Here is a 23,640-nt window from a genome sequence, read left to right as displayed (position 1 = left end):
GACAACAAGTATTCTCAATACCTGGCATGGTCAGTGCCATCTCAACTCTCAACAAGCAGTTTCTCCACGCCCTGCCCCATCATTACAGAAACAGACTGTCACATTTAAACACTAGCAGGTGCTTCAGGACAGCTAAAACTGAATCCAACACAGTGAAAAGGATCTCCTACAATGCCAGCCAAAACACTTCACACACCTAATGTTCCACTTCAAGGTAGTGCTGTGCAGTCCCATTTTCCTGGGCAATTGAGGGAAGGCTGCTGAATGGTACCCTGTACAATAAAAGGTAGGCGCTGCTGGTAGCTGCAGTTTCCAAACAGGTGAAGATACAACGTTAGTACTGAAACCATAGCCAGTAGGTGCTGGAGGAGGGAAGAAGTAAAATTTCTGTTGCAGATACCACTAAGCTTTGTTTAGGTCTGAACAGAGCCATAAGGTTGCAGAGCACATCAGACAAATAGACAGCGATCAGAGAAGATATTTGAAGACTCCCAGCACAGACATACGCAGTGTTAGCCATCCACAGGCCTTCTCCAATATTGGTGCCAAGGAAAGTTTCCTTACTGAAACCTTCATTTTACAAAACCTTTGGCCACTCGGATCCTAAATTTGAGAAGCAAAGGATGATACTGCAGAACAGCCTGGGAGATAAACCTGAATAGTAGCTTTGCTCTACTTACTGACCTGGGAAGTAATTAGCCCATCAATATTACCCTTCTTCAAGTTACAAAGCTTCCCAGAATAGCAGAGGCACATAGCATTCACATTGGTAGAATTCAAAAGCTTTAACTTAAGCCAATCTGGGGCAAAGCAACACTGCAGATGAGGGGGAGGCCTGGATGAGGCGAGAGGAGAAATTAACCTTCAGTGGCTCAAAAAGTCATGTGTTATTGTCCTGGAAAGCCCCAGATTTCTTTAATGAGACAGAGCCAACGCAGAAGAAGATGAGAACAATGGGAGATAGGGTAGAAGAGAAATTAACTCTCCGGAAATTCCAAAAGGCGGCAGAAAAGGAAAACAAAAAAATAGGTTTCATTGACTAAAATTGAAGGCAATCTGGACCAGAGTGTGCAGATCTGCCTCAAAAGGAGACAGTCAAAAGGTAAGTGGAAGAAGCAAGAAAAACGCTTTGTCCTTCATGACTTTGACACAGAGCATGACTAGAGGCAGGACACAGACAGTGTGATATAGAAGCTGCCAGGTAAAAACGTCTCCTAAATTAGTGCTTATGCATGCAGCGCAACATAAGAGACCTCCTCGCAAAGGAGGATATTTTCCAGAACTACAAAATGTGCTAATCTCCAATATCCAAGTGTGCAAATCAGGACTGCCATGTGCAGTGTAAGTTTATACATACACATACAGAAATATGCTTGGGAAAGAGGCAAACAAGTCTGCTTTTCAGCAGAAAAGTCTGTGTCAAGGTCACACCGGTGTATTTGCATAGCACATAAGTTTTCATCTTGACTACAGAAATTCAAGCTAGAAGGCTCAGCACATGGCACCCATCTTCAAGAACTTCCTGCCCACCCAAGCAAAAACGAAGAACAATCTAATTTGAGGGATGGTTACTAAGACAGGGCAGGTTGTATTATTAAAGGCATTATTCTCATCACAAAAGCACTTTGCAGACCCAAAATATTAGGCAGTGTACTATGTATTAAAGATCTGTCTTTGTCCATAAGAACTTGCATTCCAGAGACAGATGAAAAGGAAGATAATTTTTTGATGCACAATTTACAGGCAGAGGAGACAATCAGACTCGAAGTATTTGTTCATATAGGAAGGTTAGAAAAGCTGGGAATCGGGCTTCAGTCCTGATCCCAGCTTTAGACCATCCAGCCTCCTTAAGAAACAGATAGTGGGAGAGTGACTTAATCACAGGAGTTACTGTGAGTGCTTCCAAGAGCTATGGATGTACTTCATTTATTGGTAGTAAAAAACCCTCTTTTTAAGTAAAAATCAACAATAATAAAAAACACCATTCACATCTGCGAAGTCTTTTCAATTTTCTCCAAAACATATAGCATAAGTAAATTTGAAGAGTTTTCAGGATTTTTCTTCCTTTATAATGTATATTTGCTTTGATTTTCTTTCATTTATTTTAAGAGAGAGATAATTTTCTCTCATGAATCACAACTACGCAAGGACAAATCCATTTCATTTCAGCACAGCTAGGGAAGAAAAAAAAGTCAATTTTTTCAAGTTAAAATTTTACTGTTTACCATTGGCGGGGTGAGGGGGGACGCCCTAGTGGGAATTACCCCCACTCACTGGAAACACAAACCAGATGGCAGAAGGGTGTCCTAGAGAGGAGAAACATCTGCTTGAATGAGTGCAGAAGGAAGGAAACAGTGGAAGGTTTCTTCTGTCAGGCCAGAAAGCTTTAAACCCTTACTATTTGAGCACCACAGCGAGAGTTTGGGGAGGTTGTGCTGCCATCTTCAGGGATGCTCTCATCTTTCTGTGACCCAAAATTACAAATGAAGGAAAACAAAAAGGGAAGAATTTCCACAAAAAGTAAGAAAGATAAAAAGGAGCTCCACTCTCTTCCCTCCAAGACCGCTGGTTGCCTTGTCTTGACTAGCTCATGGATAATCACAGAAATTAAAACTGAGAATAAATAAATAAATCCTACCTAGCCCGCATGCACGCCGAGGCTGCAGTAAAGCTAACTAATCATCAGTGTTTAGCCCTGTCTGATTTCTTTCTCCTCTTCTAATCCAGAGTAGGACTGGGTGATTATTCACTGAGCCTCGACGGCAGATGCTCAGTTCACGCTAACTAACCATCTCCTTTACAGAACCATTTCAAAGAGAGAGTGAGAGACCCTAGACCCTTCCCACAGGGCTGAATTAAAATGAAACAGTTAATTGTGTGCCCAAAGGATTCTCAAAGCCTTGTTTTGCAAGAACAAATCACAGGTATTCCTAAAACTCATTTATGTGTTATTTTTCCTCAGACAAAACAGCAAGATTTGAGATGCTGTGGGGATTTGTGCTGCGTAACAACAAGGGTAAATTGAAGAGCACAAAGCAGATTCTCCTTGTTTCTGACCTAGTGGACACGTGTATATCTCAAATCACTCTAAAGTGCCTTTTGATGTGTGCAACTCTCCCTTTTTTCACTACAACCCATTCCACATTGCTGTGAATTCTCTGTCTCTTCTCCGAGTTCTTACCTTGTTAAATATACCTCACATTTTTCAAATTGCTTTATGGGCTTCTGGCCACAGGGCCCTCATGGATCAAATATTGCACAACAAAATACAACCCATTAATACTGCGTTTTCAACTTGAAAATCATGTTTGTTCCCCAGCTGCCATGCTGAGACAGAACTTTCTTCGCTCATCATAACACTGACTGAATGGGATCTGCATTCTTCAGATCTCTCTTGCCCTCTGGCCTCACTATCCCCACGCCCTCAGTAAACGTGACTGTTTCATCTTCTCAATTCATCTAAGTGACAAAACAAGAAATAATGTTTTTATTCCAATTAAGCACCAAGTACTTGCTCCTACACAGCTCAGTATAACCACTGAAGGTTATAGATATAAAACAGTACTATTCTGTTTTATTAACAACACATTTTTGTTTAAAGCTTTAGCCATTATATTTTATTTCACCTAGGATATAGTTATTACCTCACAAAATAGAAGAGTTCTTATTTTATCCACTCAGGTCACTATAAAAAAAAATATTAAAAAAAATATGATTTACGGTGAATAAAAAGCGACATGCAGCATTTCAACCACAAGGACTTCAAATTGCTAGCCAAAATTGTACATATATTAAGGGATTGTTCCACTCATCCCATCTCTGAAGCCTAACACAGCAGCTCTTCTGCAGTGTACACTTAGAGTTCAAGAAGTGGAAAAATAGTTGTCTGTCCTATTGAAACTATAATAGAAAATAAGGAATAATATAAATATCTGAGCTGAAATTTAATCAGAACGTCAGTATCTACCAAATAACCAATATTGCAATGCCACCACTTGTGCCAGGGACACCGAGACAGCCCTGGTGCCAGGTGGAGGTGCCAGCTCCCAGAGCAAAGAATTTTCCATCAGCAGCACTAGGTCTTGCCCAGCCTTCCAGATTTGCTTGTTTGCCTCCTGCTCAGCTTTGCTAACCTGCAAGAACAGTCAGGATCACAATTTAGCGTAAGCGTGAATGAAAGAGGAAGGAGAAAGTAAATAGTTTGCTCTTAACTGTAGAGACTCTTCCTAAAAAAAGTTGATTGAACAAAATAGAAGACTGTGGCTTTGCTGATGGATTATTTTAAAGTCATTCCACAAAATTTCGTGGAGATTCTCTTCTCACGTTGCTCTGGCCCTTTCTGTGATCCATCACATGCACTCAGTTTAGTCCATCTGTTTCTCCTGTCTTTCTACCACGCCGCCCCTCCCGTCAGGCAACAAGCTGCTGGCTGACACTGCCTCACAGCCAGCGCCTGTGACACATCCCTTTGCAAGCCCTGCACCGACTGAAAACACTGGCAGAAAGCAACTCTCTAACGATGGCCAAGATGTGCAACGAAGGACTCACGCTCTGCCTTTTCAAAATCGTTACAAAACAGAAAGGCACTCACAGTCCATAAACCTGGACAGATCGTTCTTCTTTCCCCCTGCGCTGGCCTGCTGCTGGTCAGAATCACAGAATCACCAGGTTGGAAAGGACCCATTGGATCATCGAGTCCAACCATTCCTAACACTCCCTAAACCATGTCCCTCAGCACTTCATCCACCCGTTCCTTAAACACCTCCAGGGAAGGCGACTCCACCCCCTCCCTGGGCAGCTGTTCCAGTGCCCGATGACTCTTACTGTGAAGAATTTTTTTCTGATATCCAACCTGACCCTCCCCTGACGGAGCTTCAGGCCATTCCCTCTTGTCCTGTCCTCTGTCACTTGGGAGAAGAGCCCAGCTCCCTCCTCTCCACAACTTCCTTTCAGGTAGTTGTAGAGAGTAATAAGGTCTCCCCTCAGCCTCCTCTTCTCCAGGCTAAAAGGGAGACGAACAGAGCGAGGGGTCTGAGGGAAGGAACAGAGCGAGCAGACCCTTCCTCTTCTCAGCTCTCCGATTCCCGCTTTGCTGCCTTCTCTGCTGATCCCTTTCCTTCCTCTGTTCACACCACTCCTTCCAGGGCAGTGCCATGTTTCACTGCACCCCTAACAGCAGGTAACACGTGGCAGCCCGAGCCCTGGGAAGAGGCATTCCCCGTACCATCCGGAGGTGAACCTGCAAACCTGCTGCTCTGTGCCTCCGAACCTCTGACTGCTCCTGAAAGGAGACGCAGAGGCAATGGGGAGTGTGTGCGTCATCCCAGGTGTGCGGATGCTGCTGCAGAGGAGGACAGGAAAGGCAAGCTCCGGCGGTAAAAGCGTTGGCTACTGCAGGCCATCACAGAGGAGCATGAACAGAGCTGGCGGGAGACAGCTTATCCGTGCTGTGCTTTGGTCTATGCAGTTATCTCAGCCTCTCACTTTCATGAGTGCTAAATTCACACAAAAATGTTTTTTTTTTTAAACCCACCACAGGCGATTAAGCTGTGATCTAGATTAATTAGCTGCCATATTTCATTTTTTAAAATCAGAACTGGCCTGTGCTGACACCAGGGAAACTTATAATATTTTCACTCGTACCTAACTGCCTCTGATTTTTCACACTGCCTAGAACGGCACGGCTGCTCCCAACCTCGCTTACCCACACCAGGCAGCTGTCTGCACCCACTGCTGCACGTAATTCTGCTGCAACCCTGGGGATGGCTGATGAGCTAAGGGTGGGGTACCAGGGATCTCCTAATGAAAGTGCTGAGCCTGGTGTAACCCACACGCCCCAAGCAGGATTGCTTCAGTGTTGAAAACAAAAGATTGATGAATTGTATAATGTACTTTTACTGCTGCTAATCTTTCTGAGTGCTGCCGTTTGGTGTCTCCTGGAGGCTAACAGGCCTCTTTGGCCACAGAACAATATTTACTCCATCCCAGCAGCAGGGTTGGTGGAGGAAAAAGATGCGTCCTTGCTCCCTGAGTGATAAGCAAATGTCAGAATGCACATCAGGGAAATGACACATCTGACAGAAGGTCAGCATCATGGAAACATGGTTCACCTTTTACCTCCTACGCCTCTGAAGATCTTTCACTTTGCACCTTTAAATCCCTGCAGAAAGCAGGTGATAGGCAACAACTTTGTTTAAGCAACATCATGGACTGGCTTATCCAAAACTTATTTCTGAGGTGCCAGACTCTCCTGTCCAGCACTACATTGCTCCCTGTCCATTAAAACTGTAGCTCTTCAGAGCAAACGCTGTTCAACCTACCTCAACAAAACACCCTTTAGTCTTGATGACACTTTACATAAGTGTTGGCTCAATAATCCCAATTCCAAACCTATATCACTTTCTGGCATCGGAAATTCCTTCAGAGATTTAATATGTTCACTCAGGAAGTTCACACTTCTGTTAAGCTGTTTTATATACTAACTTTACAGAAGTCCTAATAGCACCCTCCTCAGGCCAAGGAGATGCTTTAAAACTCAGTTCAGCAAGATGGGGCTCCTGCAACCAAGACAGGGCTTCACAGGAGACGTCCTTGCTTGCTTTAGTACAGATGGACACACACACGAGGTGTGTAAAGGGCACAGCATGCATAAGGCAGTAAATCAATTTACACCAAGAAGTAAGAGAAGACACCATGTCATTCTCCATAAGTTCATTGGCATACAAAGTATTTATATGAAATACGAATGCAAAGTATCCCTCAAAAAATAGGTATAACACAGAGCTTCCCCATCGCTACGTACATCTGCTAGAGAAAGAACTGCAGAAACGTAAAGAGCCACCAGAATGGAAACTACAAAGCAATGTCATCAGCCCATGAACTTCTCACGCCTAAGAGGTATTGCCACGCTTGGTTCTCCGTTCCCTCTCTCCCACTCAGCAGAAAGGACTTCAGATAGAAACAGAAGTTTGGAGAAAGTGAAACCATCTCCTGCATCACAATGCCAAAAGCCAACAAAAAGGCAACAGGTAAGCACCCTATAATCCTGAAACATAGCGCAAAGATTTGAAACCATATTAACACCCAGCAGTACCCAGTAGTACAGCCCAGAAAAAAAATTAAAATTGGTTGGTGGTCGCCAGTTCCCACCTTTTCCAGCTCACTGACTGTGAGCTTTTTGTCCTGGGGATATTCTGTAATGTTTTTATTACAGTCAAAAAGGTCAGCTAAGTTTTTCTTTCTTCCACGCCAAGCGAGTGCTCCTCTAACTTGTCTGAGCTGATGCACAGGACTCCACTCCCATCCCACCTCACAGTAATGCGTCATTCCTGCCTTCTCTGTTCCCTTGGAGCAGAAGTGCACCACAGGCCTCCAACCAGCTGCTAATGTGCATCTTCCTCCTCTAGTCACAGGGATGCTAAACACACTGTAATAAATCTCCACATCCCAAGGGAACAGTTATCTTTTTTCCAGGACCCATGACATTACACACAGCAGCTCTCTCCAATGTCAAAAGCTCCATTTCAAAGCTCCTCTGCCCTCTGAAAGATCCTGCTGCCCTAAGTCTCACCACCCCTACCCAGCGAAATTTGCTCTCTGCACCACCTGTTTTCTCAGGTTCCCCTCCTCAGGTGCAGGAGGGCAGGCTCTGCTTTCAACCAGTGACAGGGGCCATGACAGGACTGTTAGGTAGAAGAGACCCGTGTGTTCGTGTGGGTGCGCTTTACATATGTGCCTCTTCCTTCTGTCACAAGGATGTCGCTGACAATTTCCACCTTGTAGCAGAGACACTAAACAAGACAGTCGGCAAATTTGAAGGGAAGTCCATTTCCAGGCCAGTGGCTGTACAGTGCATACTGAATTAAAAAGCCGGGAGAGAAACAAAGCAGTAGTTTTGCAAGGGTTGATCTCAACTTTAAAGCAAATTCTCCTTCAATTTTAGCAACCTAAACCTGTGCATGTGCTAGCAAATCTTTCTTCTCTTCTGTGATCTCTGCTTCTCCTAAAGCTGATGTATTCAAATTCTGACTTTCTGCAAGAAGTGGCTGTGTGTTTTCAGTGTATGTTCAGTAAGCTAAATGAGAAAAGTGGTGAAAAATAGTTGCTTCCTATCATGCTTCAGACAGAAATTTTAGTCACGCAGCAAGACACAGCCACAGTGCCTGGACTGCTGTCCACAGCTTTTCACTCACCATTGCTCTGTCAGTCTCTCCTCAAGCTCCACAACACAGGCTCTACCCCTTGCTTGTCTTTCCTCCAGCTCACCGTCTCCCATCAAACATAGCTCCAGCAGCATCCACTAGAATTATACTGTTTACAATCTAAAACACTCAAGATCATTCTGAATCATCAACTCTCCTTTGGATCTCTTGTCTAGAGCAGCAGAGTACTGCCTGGCATTGCTTTTTGCATTTCCTTGCAGCATCAAAGTTCTCAAGATACTACAGAAGGAGACAGTGCTAAACTTACACTTCCTACCCACAAGTGAATAGCAGGGAGGTTTTTGCTTAAGGCACAATTTGTTACACTTGCTTTCCACTTTTTCTTGGTTTAATCTATTGCTATAAAGATGCAATTGCTGCTCAGCTGGACAGCATTATACAGATACCTCAATAGGAGCCTGAAACCAGAGTCGAGTCTCTTCTCCACGGCTGTCTTGTTCTGGTCTTCTTTCTCCTTTGCACAGGCCTTCTTCCATGGGCTTCATCCTCATTTGGCAAAAGACATTCTCTCTCTTCAACTCTCTGGAATTCTCCACATGCTGGAACGTTTCTTTGGAGTCCTGCTTTACTCACCTCTGCTATGTTTTTACCCTGATAATATTCTTTGCAACTTCAGCGAGTTCACACTTCACCTCCTCTCACACCTCATTTGGCATTTTGTCCTCTGTGCATTTTAGCAATGCATCAAACTGCTCCCCAATCACCACTACTGTAGCCTTCTCCAACATATTCCACATTATTCCCAAAGGGCTGAAAGAATCATTTCATGCATTAGAAGCACGAAACCTGAACTCTGAAGGAAGCAGCCGGTGATCTGAGGCACTAACAGCACCTGTCAGAGTTTTACAGAAGGGAAATCATTAGTTTCTGCCCTTCCCATACAAAGCTTCAGTCCTTCCCCCCATTCCTCCACTTCAAAATTATTAATTCCAGGTATATCATCCTCTATGGTGATGTTGAGCTGAATGGGCTAATATTAACCTTATGCCAATTCTATATTGGTGTATCCCATACAATTTTCAGTTACTTGCCATTTACACAAGTAAAAATGACAGCAGATTCGGATCCAAAGTACCTTAGAAGACACTTTTAAAAAAGCAAGTTCCCAAATACGCTCAAAGTTTGTCGATGGCTGCTTCATCTTGCAGCTTCTGCTTGTGTAGTTTCTCATATAAATTCTTAACACCAGCCTCTTCCTTCAACAACACTGACAGCATTTAACGGTTGTTAGTTGCTCTCAGAAGATGAAGTAACCTGGTATAAATTACCTATTGTTGCAAGTGAAACAGAACCTGTTTGCACAGGAGTCGCTCCTAGAAGGCGGCAGGTACGGACTGCATTATTACAGGGAGGAGGTTTTCTATCACGGTAGAAGTCATTTTAATATGGCATCTTCCACAAAGATTTTTCTCTATGGCTATTAAAGGTTTTTTCCTTGGTTCGACAGTCCACATCATGAACAGTGTCAAATCTTTATCCTAGCTCTCACACTGGTGATGTATCAAAGATACAATGAGACCACTCAGATGTCATTCTCCCAGAAGAAACCAGAGACAATGAGGATAGAGCACAGCGGTCAAAATAACAGCAATCCCCAAATGAATGGGTCGTTCCCTGTCAAATCTGTATTTAAGTGTTGCTCGCTGCTACTCAGTTTATCTGGTAAGAAAAGAACCCAAATAAACCAGCTACTAAGAAAAAAGACAAAGAGGGTATTTGAAACAAATACCTCTATGTATTCATCATATTGTGATGTGGACAAGCTATATTTTAGACTAAATGAGATACTCCTGTATCTTTTGATGAGATGCACTTGATGAACCAATTGTGAATTTAAGACAACATACCTGTCATTCTTAACTCTGTCTGCAAGAGCCCAGCAGTTCAGAACCCAGTGACAGAGTTGTACTCCCAGCCATCAAACACCTCCACAAAGGACAAGAAGATACATTCCCAGGGAACCAGGTAGGAGATCATTCTCTTCCACACAGGTATAAACTAAATGTACCTAAAATTTCTTTGTGTCACTTCATTATGAAGAGACAGACAAACTGGAGAGACTTTTAGGATACTATGAAACGACTGAGTAAACTCAGGAACAGGGAAAAAACTCAAGGGGCACAACATGAGGGTGTGAACTGAAACACAGTAAGGTCTGCCTGAAAATCAGGAAACACTTTTTCACTGTGAGGGTGACTGAGCACTTTCCCAGAAAGGTTGCGAAGATATCTTTGGAGATATTCAGAAGTTGCCTTGACATGGTCCTGGGCAACTGGCTCTAGGTGGCCCTGCTTGAGCAGGAACTTGGACCACATGACCTCCAGAGGTCCCCTCTAATCTCAACTACTCTGTGATTCTGTGAGAAAGCAAGAGATTGCTTCAAGTAAGGCAACAGTGTGCGCATACACAAAAGATGGACTCAAAGACAGTTATGTATTTCTCGAAGACTCCATGAAACTCATATGGGAAACACTAAGGTTTCTCTTTCCTTTCTTTCAAGCTTCTTTACCACGAGGTCTCCACAGACAGCGGGATCGCTCTTCAGGAGATGTGCTGACAGCATCCAGACATATACTAGTGAGATGCTGAAGGGAGCGCGCAGGGTAGGACCTGTTAAGGATGACAGAGAGCCTCTCTGGAGACTCCACAAAGTCCATAAACACGGAAACTACCTCTTAATGCAGTAATGAGAGTGCCGCCAAGAAGCCCAGGAGAAACCTGCATGAACTGTTGAGAGGACAAAGTAATTTGAACGCTTCCAAACAGCCGTCCCATGAAAAGCGAGGTGCGGTGGCTGCTCCCCAGGCATCCCCGCATACCCCGAGCACAGCGCGGTGCCTGGCGCACTGTGCGGGGAGCCCTGCAGATGGCTGCAGAGCTCTTCCAGCTCCTACCTGCGCTGGAGCGGTGGGCAGGTGGACGCAAAGCCACTGCCCAGTCCCCCACAGAAGGAAACAAAACTATTCTCTTTTCAAAAGGAGGACACTTTTCTCTGTGTTGACTTAATTTCTACCCAGATCTAACAGTAAGTCACCTACGGGCTGAATAACACTGTCTTTAACCTCCCAAAGATCTGCAAGTTTTCCTACAATGACAACTGCAAGACAGAGGTGCTGCGGCTCTTAAGCACGACAGCGAACTCGCCTTACAGGAGGAGAATTTGTCACTCAAGTAGTTTCTCTCACCAACGCTCTCTAGTCCTAAGGAGCTCTTATGGAGCAGTTATTTGAAAAGATTTATCCATTCCTCCTCTTGCCCATGGCAGCCGTGTCCTCTTCCTCCCTTCCCCTTCCTAACTGTGCGGAATGGCTGGCAGGTGCAGAGGAGCAGCCTTCTTCTTGTATCCCATATCAGGCTCAAGCACTGCCCCTGAAACAAGTCCCTTTTGCCCATCAGCCTCCCTTAAACTCTAGCTTTAGTTCTGAACCATTTTTTAAAAGAACAGAGATCTCCATCCCTCTGGATGCTTTCATTTCCCTAAAGCCATGTCTCGTATTTTCTTCTCTCCCTTTCCAGTGGTACACAGCAGATCTATGTAGGGACAGAGTCAGGTTTTGCATCACAAAATTTTGGGTTCAAATCCTCTCTGTCTCATGGTGATCATGAGCTTTTCTGTGTTCACTTCCATCTGTTACACGCTCGGAGCGCAGGACAGCCCGGAGTCTGTACAGGTCCCTCGCTGCGCTGTGAACAGCTCACCGTCACAGGCACACTGACGCGGTGGAATTCGGTGTCCAGATCGCATCACCCTCCTTTAAAATCCCAGCTGCAGGAAGGCAGCATGAACCATTCCTTTACGGTATGCAGCTACCCGGTCCCTTTTCAATCTACACGTCTGAATCAAATAAATTATCTCCTTAGAGGGAGTCGAGAACTTATAATAGACACCAGCCGCCCAACCTCTTTTAATCCATCCAATATTAGACTCGTTAGTCATCAGGATAACAATCCTATTTGCAAATCAGTTACCTTTATCAGATAACCAACGAGACCTGGTACAATGTCTATTAGTCCAACAACATCACCACCAAGATATATAACTGCTCCTGTACAAAAACCTTTCTTCTAATCCTTTTTAAACTCAACAAGACTGATTGGTTTTTATTATTCATGAATTAATTTTTAACTCTTGGTCCAACAGGGGAATTGAATCTATAACATTTTTCAGAGACTGAAGCAAAGTAATAGCATGTTGAAAAAGCGGAGCAGCCAAACACACCATACAAAAAAGGTTTTTTCTCTTCTTTCAACCACCAATTAAGTGGGGATGGAGGAGGGCACAGGCTGCATCTGTTTTTCCCTAAAGATTTGAAGGGAAAATTGCGAGGAAAATTAGTGTATTAAAATATGTAGAAATACCACAATCCCTGTACTGTGAGAGTTTTTGCTTTTTGTTTCATAGTTACATTACTTTAAAAAGGTTGTAGAATTAAATCTGTTCATGTTTTTAAAAACAATTCCATGTTAGAATAGCAGCTCAAGGGAGGAAATTCGACAGAGATGGTCAGTATTATTAGAGAAGTAATGATCATGGGCAGTGATTAGGGCTTACAGCATCCTTTACAGTGACAGTCCCCTGGCCGTAACTGCTAAAAGAAAATTAAATGCTCGGGGACGTCTTTTTTTTTTTTTTCTTTTTTTTTTTTTTTCTGAGAGGGGGGGAATTGGTTGACTTTTTTGTTTGTTTTGTTCCAAAAAACCAGCAACAAAACAACAACTTCTAAAAGAATGGTCGGAAACACTGTAGGTGTTGAAATAAAAAAACAAAGTAAGTCATCGTCAAATAATTTTCTAAGCACGGGGTTTCATAAGGGGAAGCAATTATATTTTGTGCCTTCTAAAACCAAAATCACATTAAATAGAAAATAAATAAATAAATAAATAAATAAATAAATAAAATTCAATTTAAAGAAAAAATAAATTTCAAAGCACTTACTTTTCTGGCTATGGTACATGAGTCCAGCGTTATGGAGACAATGTCATGCCTGGATTCATGTTCTCTATACCATTTTTCAAATTCCTCTCCGATAATTTACTTAAGGAAAATCTCTGTTCCTCTTCAAAAATTACAAAGTTGAATGTGCATAGATTTATAAAGAGAAGATTCAACTGTGGTTGTTTAACAACACCTAATCCTATAAAACCCATAATTATATACGTTCCAAGAGAAACACCGAATTTTTTTAAAGCACAACTATTACATATGGCATGTTTGTACGGATTCCTACCCTTACAGAACACCTTCTATTTAAGGCTATCTATAGATTTACAAACGTTAATTAACAAAGACTCAGAACAACCTTGTGATGAAGAAAGACACATCCATCCTTATCTTTTTATACATTCATACAAGCATACATGCACAGAAATACGCATGCGGAAAGGTTTTAGGTATGTGCACAAAGAGACGTGGTATGGATAAACATCTAAGTGAAGCAGTACATCACGCAATATCGAATGGACATGTGGTTACATATAAAATTATATCTTTCACATATATGTGCATGCTGTTAATTTATAGTATGTGCACATGTGTTTAAAAATAAGTGAGCACACGAACACCCTGATATACATCCATCCGTGCATTCACAGATCTCTGTATGCAAGAAAACTGTTTCTCTCGTAGTTTTGATTCATTCTAGTCCTCCACAGCATGCCTGGTGCCACCACGCGAGTTGTATCAATTATTCTGAAGGAGAGGCATCCGGCATCATCTACGTGAAGTAATACAGACGGACACACTCATACACTTAGCCATCATTTTCAGAAGGTTATTTGCTACAATCAAGTAAGGCAAAAAGAACCCACAACAAGTAAATCAACATCCTTCACGGAGCTCCAGCACCAAAATGCAAGCTGCGGTGTCGGAATTTCCTTGGCTTTAAAAGTGGGCCTCAGTTTCCTCAGGCAGGTGTGCCCCCTCCCTGCCCCAGCCCCTGCTCAGGCTGCACATCATCACTCGAAATCACTGCTTAACACAGTTAGGTGTACGGAGAGCCCTGATCCAGCCAGATACCTTCACAACGCCGATGAATCCGATAACAAAAATTGCCTACTAAAGAGCGTCAGGCAACAGGCACCAATGTTTTTAGTTTCATAGGAGAATGTTTTCAGCATCTCCCCATACCATTACCCCTGTAGTCTACAAAAATGACCAAAAAACCCTCATCAACAGAAATACAAAAACCAAAAAGAAACTTAATTAAATTCTTAACAGATCCAAGTAGAAGCAATATCACGTATGTCTGAAAAGGAGCTGAAGGACCGAATCTGTGTGCGCTAAAAAATTAAATCACTCTTCTTCCTCTACAGCACCTTCTGAACTCTTCTAACTAGGTAGCAATCACGTCATACATGGTCCAGAAACAAATAAACAGGCAGCAACTCTCAAAATTGCTGTATAAATCAAAGATTGCTTTAAAAAAAATAAAAACCAAAGTATGAAGAAAATGTAGACATAGAAAATGCATATTGGCTAGTTCTTGTATGTGCAACAAAAAGAAAAACTCTAAAGCAAATCCCCGAAATCAGTAACACTCTGTTCTCCACTGCTGTGTTGCTCCATCTGTGAAAAACTCATCTAGATAAGTATAATTTCTTACATCAGGAAACAAATAATATGTTTGAGAATGAGAAACTTGTCAGATTGCCTGAATAAAACCAAAACCAACACGATGACTTTTGAAAAATAAAATCTGCTGAAGGATAATTATTTAGTGTCCTTATTTTCAGCTGTTTCATTTTTTAATACATAAAATGGCATAAACCTCAGTGAGAAATTTAGTTTGTAATCGTTCATGTCAGCACATTTAAAAAAAAAATGTACTTGCAGCAACTGATGGAAAATCATATTTCTGTCTTATTTTCACCCAAGTGCTTACACATTATTAAAATGATCATCTCCATATGCAAAATCATAACAGGAGAATTGAACATTTTTTTTTAAAGCTGTTCTTTTGACCTTTCTCTTGAGTAAAAGGACAGCGAGACAATACACTCACCAGCATTGTTCACAGTGACGGCTCCATCACCGGAGATTGAGGGCCATTATTACTAAAGGGAACTTTAGAGTGCCAGGAGAAAAGGGGGGAAAAAATTAGAAAATAACGCTTCTAAATATACCGAATGCATAAAAAGCCTTTCAGAACAGTAGACACAGAGTAACAAGAACGCTTCATCTAAAAACAGCTGCAGTAAAACACAGATAATCAATTCAAAACAAAAGGTGCTATGAGAATGTGTCTCCTGTTATGCAAGGTACTCTAAGCTGGAGGTCCCGCTTCCATCACCCACATTATAGGCTATTCTGATTTAAGAAAAATGTATGACCCTTAAAATATGTGGTAAATCCAACATAAATTCCAGGAATGGAAAAGGAAAATCTGGACTGAAGGGAGGGGTACTCAAAGGCTCTTACCCTACCAAGAACGGTTTCCTTCTCCTTCCCAAGTCTTCAACAGGATGCAATATTTGTGAGATACCCTTACAGTCATGATAAAAACTGTATTAAAACAGCCACCTCTCTCTACATTTAAGCTATTTCCTTCCACATGCACAAAAATGCAAGAATAAATTAACTCAACAAAACAAGAACAGTCCTATCACAAATTTTACTGCAATTTAAGTTCTACCTTAAAAACAACAACAAAAAAGAAAACAAATAAACAATAATATTCACAGGGGAAAAAAAAGCAAAATAGCTCTCTTTGCTTCCTAAGCACTCATAAGTTTGTGACTTTATGAACGGGTTCTGTGCTGTTTGCTAAATCCTTATGGATCGGGAGTATTCTTTGTAGGATGACAAAGTCATCCTAAGGATGACTAGACTGAGATTTGCCAGGATCCCACAAAAAGAACAGTATTCCTCACATATTTATTCCTCCCCCATTCAGAAAGGGAGTGCAAGAAAATTCCAGCTCAGCAGGGACACAGAGCCATCGCAGGTTGTGTGATAACAGCTTGCCACCTGCTTTTCGCAAGTTGTCTTTGCGAAGTGCAAGGGGCACTGAATAGTAACGTTGCCTGTGGTGATAGGAATGCACCGAACAGCTCAGTATGCAAAAGCACTTACTGGTACACAGTGCTCTTCACAAAGGGCACTGCAGAACGCTTTCCAGCCTCTGTCAGAAGTGCTAGGAGAGGAAATATTAGTGCATGTGTTGCAGAAGGAACATAAGCACTTGCCATCACAATAAAAGGAGGTATAAGCAAATATAGGTACAATGCTGCTCATAGCAAAAAAAAAAAAAAAAAGGAAATTTAGCACCAGTCAGACTAGAAGGAGCGTCTCTTTGCAAGAGCAGCAAGGGTTAAAAGTGGCATACAAGCTCCGGTCCAGTCAAGATAGGGTCAAATGATGTGCAGTGAAAGTTTCAAGTCCTCAATCCCCCAGAGCTTGTTTGCTAATTACATTTGCAATTACAAACATGACAAATATATTATTATACAGTGCATTCCACCTTGAGCAGACATGCTTCTCCTCACGGACAGTCACTGCCAGCAGCCAGGCACTCAAGCGCTGGAAGAATCAAAGCGCACTGTGCTCCAGCTGCAAGGATCATTTTGTGGGCATCTCTATTGCTCTGGAGAGACAGGGCAAAGCTTTAGAGAGAGGCAGCACAGCAAGGATGGAAACAAACGCAGAGAATGAGTTGCTACAATTTGATTCCTAAAAAGTAAAACTCACCAAGTCAATAGCTATTACTAATAAATAATACTATATTATATTCTTTTCCCAATGACGGGCACAAAGCACTTCACACATGCAAACTACATAGCGAGCACTATACTCACAACTCAAATGTAGCCGACGCTGGGAAGACAGAAAGAAATCAAGATTTTCCCATTTTCAGCAAGGTCACCATAGCAGAGTACTGCTAATATCTTCTTTAAGTCCTTTTGCTTAAAAAACAACAATCTGATTCATGTTTGCCATGGAAGCTCTGATGTTTCCAAGCGCCCCCCCCTTGCCCCCCCCAATTTCTATAGCAGCATTACCTAGGAACCTCACTGCTGGGTACTGGACAGACACTAAATTTACTTGCTCACACTGCACAAACTAAAATTTCTGTTCTGCTCCCTGGCTGTAAAGTTAGTATCAGTAGCTTCATGGAATAAAGAACAGATATTACTGGGAAAAAAATTCCCAGTCTCTGCAATCTACAGTGAAATATCTGACAAGCAATACTAGCTGCCGCTATGACCACCAACTCCTAAACTGGGGAGCACAAGTTAGAAGATGGGGAAAGGATTATGGCTTTTATAGCCAAGCTTTATCACCATATTTTTCTACTTCTGCTATTTCTTTCCTTAATTAAAACTCTTCTAGACATTTTACGCCCTTTGGAGAAATTCTACTGTGCTTCCAAAAGAACCTGTAAAGTTCATCCTGTCTCAGGTTTCAACCTTTTACCTTCTCCCCTCCTCCATTCCCTAAGAGAGTCTGTATCCTTTGAGCCCTGGAAAATTTTGTAGATACACCCACTGACACAGTGCACAAAACTTCTTATTGAACTAAAATTACTGGAAGAATATCGGTGTTTTCATATGACATGAAATTCTGAGCAGCAGTAACAGCACCGAAACAGGGCTGGGGCATAACAGCAGAAAGGGTACAGAGAGTAGAGCAACATTCCCTTGAAGAGGAAGAAAACGGGATGTGAAATCTGTCACAGCAACTTCCTCTGATGCACTCTCTCCAAAGTCTTTCCCCTCTCAGGCTAAATGCAATATTTATTGAGTACTTCCAATCAATACAATGAAAAAAATCCTATTTTTTAAATATATTGATCTTTCCATATTTCTCAATAATTGATAATGATTAGATCATCTTTACAAGTGGAACTGGTAGAGGAGGGAAAAGTTAACACAAATACTTTGACAATACCAGTTTCCTCATCATCCTTGTGCTTAATAAGCTTAGTGTACCGAGACCCCAATTTCGTGATGGGAACCTTGTCACGAACCCAGTAACTAGGCCATTTCCCTTACAGAAGTTTTTCAATTTATTCTGTCAATAAAACAACCAAATTCCTCCCCATTCTCCCCAATTAACAACTCCTCCCTATCCCAGACTTCCAGAGATACTCAGAGCAGACAGTCACACTCTGCTTCTCTGATTCAGATTTCCTCCCATTCATGGAATATGGACATTTCCAGTAACCTCTGAAATCAAGTCACATTTCCTCAGTCTGTGCATTAGAGTGGTGACAACTCCGTTCATTCTCTGTTGCAGGGTCCAGAATTCGCTCCTTCACTGACTTAAAATTCCGGTGTTATACCTTTCCGTCTCTCTATCAAATACATCACTTACTCCTTTCAACTTTTTCCTTCTGTTCATAAAATAATTTTCATTTTTATCAGATCAATGACTCATGTGTCTTGTACATCAGAGGAAACAGCGTAAGAGACATAACATCTGGCAGGATGCCCTCATTTGCCAATGATTTTTTATTTTCCCCTTCCTGATGGTTCCTTGGTCAGTTTCTGTCTGCCACGTAGAATATTAATTATAAACAGAGACGGCAATTTTGTAGTCCTATCAACATTTCTAGTGGCAACTATAAAAATTTTGCCGGGATGTGGAAATTAATACAGAAGATTAAAAATGCCGTATTTCCCTCTCCTTTGAAACAGCCTTAGGTTTGCACACGAGACAGATGCAACCCCGATATTCAGTACAACCACACATATGTATATGCCTATTTTGACACATGTATTTTTATAGATGCACACGTCTCGGAGCGTGAATACAATCACATCTTTTATATGTCAGAGCGAACATTCGTGGTTTCTGCACACGTATGCCCTTCCCACTGTACTGCAGACAGACACTGTCAGTACAGTGTAATTAATGTATTCTTACAATATGCCCTCACCTGAGAGACAAACTGCAGGTACAAATCATTGTCTTTGTTAGTTTCCCAATCTGAACTTATACGAAAGCATCTTCCTTGGAGCTGCATCACCTACCACAGGAGTAATTCTCCCAAAGGTCAGTACCAAAAGGTAGTAAGTGGTTGCTGAAGAGTAGATTCCTCCGCAAGAAATGAAATACATACACTGCCTTAGGACACACGCAGAGGGTCAAAATTTGGAAAAAGCATTTTCTTACTCTCTCTGCAAGATCTTGCGCTGAGAGAAACCCCGCAATCTGCTGATTACAACTTCCACAAGTTCCCGGTGTAATTGCTCAGATCAACACACTCGGGTGAAGGAAAAGGAACTTCTACTGCTTGAGGAAGACAAATCCAAACCCTGAAGAGTGGGACTAGGGACAATGAATTCCTTTGCTTAGTTTTCGTTCAGACTCTTCTTGGGTCTGTTACAAAAACTAAGTTCTATTTAAACTCCAAGGTGAACGGAGTCACCTCTTCTCTCCTTAGTTTTGTTCATTCTCTCTCTCTCTCTCAATAACTGTGAGGTGAAATACAGTTTCCAGGTAACTGTATGGATCAGGTATTGAGTGACCACATCCGCTTCTCTTCCTCATTCTACTCTTCCTTCTATTTGTTCCTATGGCTTAACAAGCAACAAAACAAGAGAGAGCGATCCTCAATATTTTTAACTCCTAATTTAAGCTTTAGCTTAACAAAAAATGCTGTCCACATAATTAAAGGCAGTCTTTTTTTTTTTAAAAGAAGGAAAACAGCTATTAAAATCTTTTCAATGGCCAACAGTCAGAAGCATAAATCCATACATTAAGGATAGCTCCCACGGCTAGGTAGTGATACAGGCACAGATACAATACCTGCATTTACATTATATTTTCACAATATAACTGTGTTACAGTGGAAGAAAGAAGTGGCTATGGGGATATACATTGGCCCAACTTTTATCTTCAGTTACAGGAGCGCAATCTGAAATCCAACCTTAACAAAACCAGAATCTAAATCAAATCAGTACCTGACACACTGTAGGTATACCTTTAAATAAATACACTGTATCTTTTAAGGCTTCTCACATCTTTTCCCTCTCTCAATAACTTTTTCCAGACTTAGTCATACTCCCCTTCATCAGTGAACTCCTTTCTTTAAATAAATAAATAAGTAAATAAATAAAGGTTGAGATACTTTAAATTACATTTCTCTGTCTCTCACCCACAACCTCAACAATATTAAAGAGACGGTTAGCTGGCACACAGAACCCAGACAGGCACTTCTTTAAACAGAGAGCTCTCCAACTGTTTCTCACCTCAAAAAGCAGCACTCTCTGTCTAATGTAAAACCGTAGGGGCTCAGTGCCACTTCCCCCAAGGCCACCTTCCCCTGTCTACTCAGTAGCCAGAGATGTGAATATGGGTAAGGCGTACTTGTCATTATCGAGAAATGACCGAGAGTTCATGGAAAAAGCAACAGGACTGAACAGCAATACAAAATGCAGATTACTTCTTACTATTTTCACGTTGTTTGAGTTCCTTTTCTCAATTCCAAAAGTAGAAAAAATAGAAAGAAAAAGTTAAGAGACAATATAGTAAGCAATGAAGATCTAGCTTTTGATTATGGCATTTTGCTCTTTTTTTTTTTTTAATTAAGGTAAATGCGCTTTCTGGTTTTGCCTTAATATTAAAAGACTCCCAGCGGCATACAGAATACATTTCCCTTAAGAAACTGTTTGTTTATTTTTAATTCAAAATGGAGCAGCCACAAGTGAGCACCAGCGGGGAAAAGAAAATCACATGGGTTAGATTATTAATTTCTATTAACAATAGTAAGTCTCATTTTAATGAAACTGCTGGAAGCAGGGGATTAAAGGAAGAAGAAATTAGTGTGAAGACAGATGGAATATCAGGAAACAACAGACAGAAAGACAGATAAAAGACAGCTGTAATTAGGAAAGAGGAGTAAGCATCATCGTGGGCTTTTTGTTTGGTTTTACTTGTTTTAATTTTACTAAATACAATGTGTTCTTAAAACAAAAGCAATGAAACAAGCGAAATTACTTCACTCCCCCCCGGTGATGCCACCACAGAACCTGTGTAGGTGACACATGGATTAACATGCAAACACACAAAAGGAGACTCCGCTCAGGGTGAGATTTATCAGACAGGAGGAATGCATTGAAAATTAATTGCTCCAGGCAGCTGGATGCAAAAAGCCGAGAAGATTTTGCCTCGTTTCCTAACTTCCCCAAAAGGATCAAACCGAAGTTAACATGGTACAGTGATTGTAAGCGCAGCATTACGAGGCACAGCCCAGCTCGGAATACAAAGAGCAGGAGCAGGTGCTAAGGTACCACCGCCGGTCCCCGCTCGGGACGCCTGCTTGCCAGCCCTTCGACTCATTCCTCTCTTTTCCCGGGGATCCAAACAGTAAGCTGTGGGAAACTCAATTTCCATAGGGCATTTCAGGTGAAAACCGGACCTTTCTTTATAAAAGACGGTGCTTTAACGGATCTACTTTGCGTAGTTTTATATGCGCATCTCTTTACAGGCACCCAGTAATCGATGCAATAAAAAAGGACCACCACCAGCACAGACGGAAAGTAAAACTGCGCAGCAAGGACCGCCAGTGCTCCCTGTGAGCTGCCCGCTCCTAGGGGATGAAGCAGTAGAGGGAGAAGTTACACGGGAAGAAGGCATCGCTGCGCCGCGCCGCCCCCGCCGCCCCCGGCCCGTCCCGCCCCCGGCGCGCCGCACTCACTGGTTGTGGTAACCGAGCGGGTCAGAGATGCACAGCTCGGAAATGTCCATCAGTCCAGTTTGAGCATTCCCGGGTGGAGGAGGAAAAAATGAAAAAGAAAAGCTATTAAAAAAAAAAGAAAGAAAGAAAGAAAGAAAACAGCAGGAGAGAAGAACTAAAGTGCAGCGTGCGGGGAGGCAGCGCCGCTCGGCTCCGCTCCCGCACCCGCGTGCGGACACAGCGGCGGCGGCGCGCAGGACACGGCCACGGGGGATTTCGCCGCCCCGAGCCCCGCTGTAGCTTTAACGCCGGGAGACGGCCGGGCGGCTATTGGCTCCCGCGCGGGGGCCGGGCTTGCAGCGCGGCCGGGGGAGGCACGGCCCGGGGAGGCGGGGGGGGGCGGCCCCGCAGCGCGATCCCCCGGGACGGGCGCGGAGCCCCGGGCTGGCCGCCGGGGAAGGGGGGGGGGGAGCGCGGGGTGGGGGGCTCAGGAGCAGCGCTGCGGCCGGTCCCGGCGCGGCAGCGATCGCGGCGCCGCTCCTCTCGCCTCTCACCCACTCGCGAGCCCGTGGCGGGCGGCGGGCAGCGTTACGGCAAAGCCCGGGGGCGGGCGGCAGGTGCCCTTGCCCCGCCCGGCGGCCCCTGCCCGCCCGCACGGCACAGCGCACGCATCGCAGCGGCTCCGCATCCGTGCGCTCTGTGCACACGCAGAGCCCCGCGCGGCGCGGGCATCGCTGCGCTCGGGCACCTCTGCTCTGCCCTAAGCACACAAACTCTGCCGTGCACGCACACAGAACAGCGTCCGAGTCCCCGTTCAAAGCGGTGTGATTCAGATGTCACTTCAGCACAGCTTATAAAACCACACTGGAATAAATCCCGGCACATGAGATCAGGATCTGACACTCGGGAGAACGGTGCGTATTCCCAGGCACAAAAGATATACACTCTCCGAAATCCTCACAAACCTGTCAGAAGGGCACACACGATCAGCCTCGTGTAGGAACCGCTGTCGAACCCTGGCATACACAGTGGCTGCCGTTACAGTCGGTGTGCTTTCACAATTCCTACACACATTTTCGCACTCGTACAATTCCACTGCATATTTACAGCAACGCACCCACACCTGCCTGAAGGTTCCTCTCTGTATAAGCCGCTCAGGCACACGCCTCGCACATGCAGTGTTGCTCTGAAAGCCTGACTCGCACAGGGGTGCCCTACAGGGTCTATTTGTCCCTTACTACCTGCTCTCCTCCTTCCAAACCACACTCGTGCAAACCTCTCTTGTCTCTCTCCTGTGCTTCTACTTCGTGTTTCGATGTCTACTGCTCAAATACATAAAAATATCCTTAGCATATAAATAAGAACCAGAAGCCTTCTTAAAAAGGAAAACACACAAACACACGTGAATAAGAGTTTCATTCTCTTATACCAAGCAAACAAAAAGAAAAGAAGAAAAAGGAGCTAAGAGGATACTTATAAACCTGGAGCTTTTCAGATGAGAGGAGTGATACAGCATAAAAGGAAATGCAGCGTGGTTCAACTATAAACTTGGCAATACACACTGACTAAATTAGGCTAAAACTTTTCATACATTCAGTACTTGTAGAAACTTGGTAACATTCAGAAAAGAGAAACGGCCAAATTTATAGCCAGTGTAAACCATCCTGACTTTATATTAAAGTCTATCAGTGAAAATTCCTCACTACCTCCTTTACCAGAGACCTTAACAAATGCCATACAGACTAATAGTACGCCCTACCCTGTCCCCAGGCCTTGTGGGGACAAACTGTGTGAGTCAG

At 43.1% G+C, this 23,640-nt stretch overlaps 1 protein-coding gene across 8 annotated transcripts in view; it reads right to left on the bottom strand.

Moving 5' to 3' along the window:
• ESRRB (estrogen related receptor beta) overlaps window positions 1-23,640 on the bottom strand; it is a 167,741-nt gene that overhangs the window by 62,364 nt on the left and 81,737 nt on the right. The window contains exon 1 of one of the 8 annotated variants that reach the window (XM_054067440.1): window positions 21,863-22,096. The exons of 6 other annotated variants lie outside the window; for them this stretch is intronic. In XM_054067440.1, the coding sequence (XP_053923415.1) occupies window positions 21,863-21,912 (50 nt within the window). In that variant the 5' untranslated portion in view covers window positions 21,913-22,096. Of the gene's footprint in view, window positions 1-21,862; window positions 22,097-23,640 lie in introns of those variants that run through there. One more of the 8 variants, XM_054067448.1, reaches the window with a different exon arrangement.

The sequence above is a fragment of the Cuculus canorus genome, chromosome 5 (assembly GCF_017976375.1).
Source record: "Cuculus canorus isolate bCucCan1 chromosome 5, bCucCan1.pri, whole genome shotgun sequence".
Lineage (NCBI taxonomy): Eukaryota > Metazoa > Chordata > Aves > Cuculiformes > Cuculidae > Cuculus > Cuculus canorus.
This window is presented reverse-complemented; position numbering and strand designations above follow the sequence as displayed.